The 8,363-nt window shown below is 44.6% G+C and overlaps 1 protein-coding gene across 1 annotated transcript; it reads right to left on the bottom strand.

Annotated features, from left to right (window-relative positions):
* Positions 1–192: 192 nt before the first annotated feature.
* On the bottom strand, positions 193–8,349 carry EDEM2 (ER degradation enhancing alpha-mannosidase like protein 2; the record flags this gene model as incomplete). The annotated part of the gene is made up of 9 exons (XM_017735126.1): positions 193–853; positions 1,743–1,864; positions 2,958–3,102; positions 3,811–3,935; positions 4,209–4,350; positions 5,470–5,681; positions 6,340–6,465; positions 7,805–7,910; positions 8,272–8,349. Coding segments are annotated over 9 exons (1,548 nt in total), but the record flags the coding sequence as incomplete, so codon positions are not given.
* Positions 8,350–8,363: the final 14 nt, after the last annotated feature.

The following is an 8,363-nucleotide window of genomic DNA, read 5'->3' as shown; positions in this document are numbered from 1 at the left end:
ACAAGAAACTCAGGGTCATTTTTATAGACCAAAATAAGCTGGAGTCTTTCTGTAAGCCTGTAAAACTCACAAAATGCAATAAAAAAGGTACATTTAACATGTAGACGTTTCTTTGTCTTTCTGGACACCTGCTTGATATTCAGGCAACCAACTGCTCTGAGATCAGCAGCTCAACAGCATTACCAGCTGGTATCTGAGTCATGGCTTGTAAAGGAGCAGTAGCAGAATTTAATGAGAAGTTGTTTCACTTCATAATACAATTCACATTGTGAGATACCACACTTTCCATTATGAAACTATAAAAATATATTCCCAGAATCTGAAACAAGTTCAATAATTTAAACGGATGGTGCAAAGGGGATCAGGTGTTATCTAGGAAGACCTGTCCAAGTACTGCAAGCTTGGAGTTAAAAGATTGACTGGGGCAGCTCAGGAGGGAGTGTGAGCTTTTCTTAGAGTTTCTCTTCTCTCCAGCTTTCTCTGAAGAGGCATCTCCAGGGTCTTTTGCATTTTCCCCTTCACCGTGGTCAGGAGCTCTTTTTAAAGTGAATTTCTTGGTTTTCTTCTGTGAGTAGAACTCCCTCATCAAGTCTTCCACCTCCCACTGCTCCTCCTTGCGCTTCCTACAGCAGTGCAGGGCAGCAGGGTCGATGGGATGAGCCTCAGTGTTGAAGATGTACCCTCCAGCATTCAGGACACATTCCCCATACGGTGTAACCACCACATCGAAGTCTGAGCCATCATTGTGGATGAAGTTGTCTGGGTCAAAGAGCAGGTACAAGTATTTGACTGTTTCAGCCAAGAAGAAGGATTCCATGCGATTATCCAGCCTGTGGTCCCTCAAGTCTTTAATCTACAAGAGAAGAAATAGAGTGGGTTACAGTTACATCAAATTCAGTTAGTTATGAATTTAGGGAGAAAAATAAAAACAACTTGGAATTAATTTCAGTTAAACAGCACAGTATGACACCAACTCACCCTGTATCTTATCATAGAATGCTTTGGGTTGGAAGAGACCTTAAAGCCCATCTCATTCCACCCCGTCATGGACAGGGACACCTTCCACTGTCCCAGGCTGCTCCAAGCCCTGTCCAACCTGGCCTTGAACACTCCCAAAGATGGGGCAGCCACAGCTTCTCTGCACAACCTGTACCAGCACCTCACCACCCTCACAGGGAAGAATTTCTTCCTAACATTTAAACCTGCCCTCAGTTTAGTCTGGCCAAGGAGAAGAACTTCCCATCGTTTCCCTGCTAAAGAAAAATACCTTAAGGCTTTTACCTACTTACTCCCAATATTTTAAAAGACTTTTTTGTAAAATAGAGCTTGATAGTTTGTTTGAAATCCTCTATTATAGAAATCACTCACTGCACTTCTTGTGTGTTTGACCAGATTTTCAAGGCATTAGTGGGAAAGCAGAATCACACACCTGGCAGGAGCGTTCCTGCTCAGCTGCAACACCTACTAGAAACGCAGGAGAAGCTTGTGGTGCTTTCCCATGTTTTGGGCTCTGGTGCAACAGCCCATGACAGAATTTGGCCCACTGTGAGGGACCAGAAACAAGACCAGCAGTCACCAGAGCAGCTTCACAGAGAAATACAAGGGGCTTGTTGGAAAAAAGTCATGTTTTGCCCACAGCGACCGCTTGACTCAATGGCAAAACATCACTCATGAGAACACCTTCTGAAAGCTGATGTTTAGCAGCCCTTTTTAGCTGACATGGCAGATGATTTAGCACTCACAGTTGCAAACCCACAGTCCACCTTGCTGATCTTCTCTATGGACTCCACTGCGTCTCTCCCCAGCTCCAGGAGCGTGGGGTCTCTCGTGGCACGGTACAAGTACATCGCGCTCTCAATCAGCTCTGCAAAACACCCAGACATTTGCCAGCACAAAGATTATCAAACCATACACACAGGAAGATGAGCTATTCCCTGAACTAATTTAAAAATACTTCAGCATGATCAGGTGAACAGCCTGGCTTGCCTTGTGTTTCCTCTGGCTCCAAGCACAGATTTGCTTTTCCTAAGGATGTGCGACAAAGAAATTCCCTCTAACCAGCCTGCAGCAGCTCAGGTAAGAGTGACTAATGTTCCCTCCTACATTCAGTGAGTGGGAGAGGAGCAAGAGACAAAAAGATTAATACTCACTTGTCAAAGTTAAAAAGAAAAGCTTCTGGAAATGATTACAAACAAGAAATTCAACCCTCAAAATATAGTTTTTAAACAACACAGTGGAAATACTCTATAGAGACAACATAAGCACCATGCTGTGTTTATTTACTAAAGAAACAGGTCTTTATCCTGTAATACCTTAATGCTGATGAGTATTCTTGGTAGATTTGTCCAGTGTGGATGTGGACTGAACACTCAGTCCAAAAGGAAATTAATTATTCTCATTTACATTTATGGACCCAATATTCCAGTTAAAATTTTTTTTGGTCAGGGTTGTAAAAACTCAGAAAAAAAGAGAGATTATTTCATTACAGTATCACAGACAACACAGAATCCCTCCTAGATGCTGAGCTTTACTAGTGCAACTAGAAGGAGTTTTTTTCTGGAACTCAAGCAGAACTGGAGTGGTCTATTCACACTCACTTTCACTTCCTAGATTTAAAGGACACGAGCAGTCCCTTTAGCATTTCACGACTGAAACACCCCCTGCCAGACAATCTAACACTTAAACATGTCAAATCTCACACAGTGAACAAAATTCATTACCAGGCCACCTTTCTGTACTAACACTATGGTTTGCTTCCTGTTTCCTTCCTGCCTTTGTGAGTGGGGGAAAACAAAATGTGCCGCTCTGACTCTGGAAATCCCTGCTAAAATCCGTGCAGGAACTGAGTCAGGGCAAAACTGGGGAGGAAATTGTGGAGGGCAGATGTTGCTAACATTTGGTCTCCCTACCAGAGCTAAAGCAAGAGCCCATGTCCATTTAATTTCAGTTCTGTTTACCAGGCCTGAGTGGATATCCTTCCCTCTTGTCCACCGTGTATCCCTGGGGAATGTTGTAGAACTCGGGCAGGCCCCCAAACTGCTTCCAGACCGTGTAATAGTTGAGGAAGGTCCTCATGGCATTATCTACATCCCCAATGAGGCTCTGAGAGACAGGAAACAATCAGCAAAAAAACATGGGAGTGAGGAAAAACCAGCACAGGAATTGATGCAATAACATTCCTACAGGCAAAGAAATACCCAGTGAAAGAAATGGGTATTTCAGCAGGTCTGGATGGTGTAACTGATACTGGGGCAGGATACCTTAAGAACAGGTAAGACTCAAAATGCTGCTTTTCTGTTGGATCACATTCCCACACCTGAAATAATATGAAGTCTCTGATTTTTTTTAAAGAAGGCTGTGTTTCTTCAAATGTTTAGTCAATCCCAGCATGCAGTCTCTTAGGGAAGATAATAAAGCCTCAGCCCAAACCTGAAGACTGATGAGAAAGCAAAGCTCTTGATGGGAAAAAATCCACACAAATGAAACATTTGTAAGGTGACAGAAAAGAGGTGAGTTTCCTTTTCCTTGCATTCCCATCTGGATTATGGGACCACTGTCAGAGGAGTTTGCTACAACAAAACTGCCCTCCCATCATGCTGAATGGGAGACTTTTTTTGTAGACTTTAAATAAAATCAACATTTTCTTCAGCATCATCTTCTATAGGCTGAGGCTACGGTAGATTTCACCAGAGATCAACACAAACTTTTAAACCTGCACAGATGAGGGTTATATTTGTAACTTTTTTCCGGAAGACCAAGCCCTGACAGATGAACAGAATCACCAGATGCTGCTGCTGTGACAGCTCTTACCTGCAGGCCTGGCCAATAGGCCTCCAGGGACTGGAACACAGGCATGGACACCGTTCCTTTGTACATCTGAACCCACAGGTACCAGTCATCAAACTTGGTGTAATTTTTGATAGCTTTGTTATATTCTGTAAAGAAACAGATGAGTAGGTAAGCCATGTGTAACAAAAAGAAAGAAAGAAAAAAAAAAAGCTGATTTTCAAGAATGAGAGAAGCCCCTTTTTCACTTGAGCCATGCTAAATGACTTCTCAGGGCGCTCACTTTGGTAACTGTTACCACAGACTGTTCAAAAGTATTACAGCAAAGGCTTCAGGAACAGTCATGAATGTGCCCCATGAGATCCTTCATCTCCTCCTGCCACAGGTGCTGGGCCCCTTCTCACAGAAAACAAACCACTCACCTAAAAACATGGACATCAGCTCCTTGTCCTGCAGGAGGATGGCTCCTTTAACCAGGTATTCAAAGTAGGAGTCCACCCCGGCCCCAATCCCAGCATCCTGGGCCACCCACTTGGCAGTGATCACATCAATGTGGTTCCCCACCTGGAAGGAGTGAAGGAGAAGGAGAGAGTGAGTTGAAGTGACACAAGGAATCCTGGTCCTTTCACAGCTAGACAATGTCCAGTCCAACCGATTTTCTCCATTACACAACACATTTATCAGCATCAGAGAAATACAAACTGTAGAAAATACCATTTTTATGCTGATAAAGTATTTTATATATATAATAAACATTTTATTCTTCCACTATCAACGCTTCACTGGCCAAAACAACACACTATAATGTACTATAAAATTGCACAATTTCAACATGAAGTGTCTGGTCCTAATTCTGAACTTACAAAAGAGTACAGAAGGATGGAGAGGTGCAGATACAGAGATCGAGACCAAGAATGTCAAAGGCACAAGAGCTGCCATGTTAATATTTAAATAGATGCTGGCACTCTTCAGCCTGTGAACAAACCCAGCTGATGAAGAATTAAATACATGATCACGTCTTTCTTAGCAAACATGAAAAAAAGCCAGCAATGACTGAGGATTTGGAGTATAAATCAAAAATAAACAAATCCCAAAGCAAACAAAGGGAACCATTTCTTCACACAGCCTGTGTGAATAATTTGTTGCAATAAACACAGGGTATAAATAAATCTGTTTCACTTCACATATGCAACACCAAGAGTTCACAGAAGTTAAAAAAGCAACAGTAGAAAAGAGCAGGAGACAGTGAACACGGAGATAATGCTCCCAGCTCCGGATATTCCTGAACCCCAGAGCTGTACAGGCTGGTAGTATCTCAGTGCACTTGCCATGCTCTTGTTCACTTCCCTAGGCCTTTGTCCCATCAGGCATCAGACAGACCTCTCATTTAATCTGCTACAGCTGCTCTCACAAAAGCTGCAGCACCCAGCAGGAGGCATTTGTCTCCCAGCCACATCTGGTGTGGGCCAGAACAATGGGATAATGTTGGGCTGCTGCAGTAAAGCAGAGATGTGGATGCTGCAGGTGTCAGGAACAATGTCAAGCACGAGCCTTCAGCCCAGTTGTGAGCACTGTGGTTATTTATCTGTCTCCTCTCTGTTGAGGTTTTTTTATGCCTAGCACTGCACCCACAAAACTACACAAAAAGCAGCCCAGCACGTTCCAAGTCCATTCCTCACTCACCAGCCCAATATCTGAGCGATTTTTCCACAGTGCCTTCAAAGCCTTCCTGGCAACATCCTCGAACACTGGGTCACCAGTAAGGTGGCTTAAGGTGGCAAACTCCACTATAAAGGTGCCAATTCCAGCAGTACAGGTGACTGGGGTCTCCCCAGGGTTTACTCCATGCAGCAGGTTCACTGTGCCATAGGGCATCCCAGTTGGGGTCTGGAAAGCTGAAACACAGAATTTTGGGGTCACAGAAGTGCTCAGTGTTGTGTTTAACAGACTCTCAAGCAAACATGTGCCTCACATCCCACTGCACATGGGCAGGAAGTGGGTCTGGAGTAACTGCAGAGAACAAAAGGAGAAGTAGAGTGTGATCCTGGGAAGGGCAGAGAGGGTGTCCCAAGGTACACCCAGTCCCGGAAAGGTCCTGGGATCTCCCACCTTGCCAGAGCAGCAGTCTGCAGCCCCACATTTTTTACAGCACAGGTAAGGTAGTCACTAACCACACTGGACAGCAGAGTGCAAACACTGAGGCTGTGATCACTCCATGGGTGCACACAAGGGAACAGTGGCATGCCACGAGGGCACATAGCCCAGCTGCAGCCCACAAGGAGCATATAAGGCAGCATCTTCTTGTCTTTACAAGCTGCTGTCTCACAGCCTTTATTTATTATTTATATTAAATACAGTTCCTCTCAACAAGCAACAAACACACTGATGTGTGCACATATACACCCACATCTTCCCTGCAAACTAAACTTGCTTGGAGCTCAGCGAACACAGGGCTGGTTTATGAGCTGGCTCATCAAGCAGTGCATCTCCCATCACAGGCAGCAGCCAGCTCAGGACCCCCAGCACCGTGACACAAAGCAGACAGGGGCTCACCTGGCAGCAGTTTGCGAGCTGCTTCCTCAGCCATCCTCAGGAGAGGCCCCGAACACGGCCAGCCTGCCTCGACTTCAACTCCAGCCTTCCTGGAGAGCAGGTGAGCAGAGAGGAGCCCTCCCACCACTGCAAGGGCACATCAGACTCCATTACACCACGTGGGGAGGAAGGAAATCTCACACCAGTTACGCTCATCGTTATCAGAGGCATGGTTTAGGGGGGAAAAAAGTGAGATGGCTCACCCTTACCAGCCTAATTCAAATGTCACAAAAGAAGAGAGATTTGTTTCTCTCTGCTTGTTTGCAGGACAGCAGAAACGTGTGGAGTGATGGCTTCAAACTGACCCTCTGACAGGGTTAAATTGGATATTGGGAAGAAATTGTTCCCTGGGAGGGTGAGGAGGCCCTGGCACAGGGTGCCCAGAGAAGCTGTGGCTGGCCCCACCCTGGAAGTGTCCAAGGGCAGGTTGGACGGGGCTTGGAGCAACCTGGGATAGTGGAAAGTGTCCCTGCCCATGGCAGGGGGTGGAATGGATGATCTTTAAGGTGTTTTCCCACCCAAACCACTCTCAGATTCTGTATCTTTCTTCTGTTACTTTAGAAGCATCAGGCCCTACTTGCCCTACTATGCCTGCACTGCCCTGAAGACTATCAGAATCAATTATATATGATATTATGCACCAGTATAATGAACACAAACCTTTATGAGGGGAATTCTGTTTCATTTCTTCCAGACAATACATTTATTTGTGTAAAGTTCTTAAGCCCCTTGGAGAAAACTGTCTAGGCCAGAGTCAAGAATTTTCATATGACTAACAGCAGCTGTGAGTTATTAGCTATACTTAGCTATTAGTTATTACTTATATAGCTAATACAGCTATATTAGCTAATAATAGCTATTTCACAGGCTTGTCTATGGTCACATAACAACCACAGAGAAATTACACTGCTGCAAAAATTAGCTCAGCAATTATTTGGCAGGAGAAACAACAAAAGCACAAGTAACAGTTCTGTGCCCTGACAGTGTCTTTTAGTTGGATGGCACTGAAGCAGTCCAGCATCCAACCCAGTGCAAAATTCCAAAGGCCTTTGTGATTTTCAAAAAGAAAAAAAAAAAAAAAAAAGAATAACCCTAGAAATTAATAATCTCTAATCCAAAACAGTATGCAAAAGATGACAGGATAAAATCTGTATTCTTTCAGTGAAAAATATGTTTACTACAATGCTGAAAACCTCACGCCAGAATACTGAAAGTGCCACGTCTACTTCTGCTTGTGTTGAGACAGGAAGCAAAAAGGGACGTGCAAAGACTAAAAGGAAGTGACATTTGTTTGGGATTTTTCTCTCTGTTTATGTGTCCTGTTACTCCGCATCCCAAATTCCCTCTGACCACTTCCTCACCACTATCTCTGAGACTCGTACAGAAGGGAAACCCAAGCAAAACCCTACAGAAAACCCCACCTCACCTCGAATGTTTGTTTCAAAGACAGATGCGTTGACATCAATATCGAAGTCCACTCCCTCCTGCAGCACATTGACAACTCGCTGGAACTCGGAGACATTTCCCAAGATCTGCAGGGAAACAGAGAATCAGGCTTAAGAGTTCACAGGAAAACAAAGACCAGTTCAATATTTGGGGCTAATTTTAGTTTGGTTTTACTATTTTGTGAAATCATTAGTAACAGATATTACTAAAAAACTGACTGACAGTTTCATCTTGCTTCAAAATGCTTTCTTCACACACCTTAGTTCTTTATTCCAGAGGGCAATGGGGCACTGCCACCTGGCTCCCAGGGGTGACACAAAGGGAAATGCAAACTTCTCAGGTCAATGAATAACTGACTTTTGACACCACCACGTAAAATCCAGGCGTACAGGTGGCTCACAGAGGCCTTGAGCAGGCTGTGAGCACTCAGGGCTGGCTCCTACTCACCAGCAGAGTGTCCAGGGCGTCGATCAGAGTCAGGGAGAAGCTGCGGAAGAGAGAAGCAAGGGGAGACCCGGCGGCGGGGGGGGGGGCATCAC

This window comes from Corvus brachyrhynchos, unplaced genomic scaffold (assembly GCF_000691975.1).
Source record: "Corvus brachyrhynchos isolate BGI_N302 unplaced genomic scaffold, ASM69197v1 scaffold125, whole genome shotgun sequence".
Lineage (NCBI taxonomy): Eukaryota > Metazoa > Chordata > Aves > Passeriformes > Corvidae > Corvus > Corvus brachyrhynchos.
Note: the sequence above shows the minus strand (reverse complement) of the source record. Positions and strands in the feature narration are given on the sequence as shown.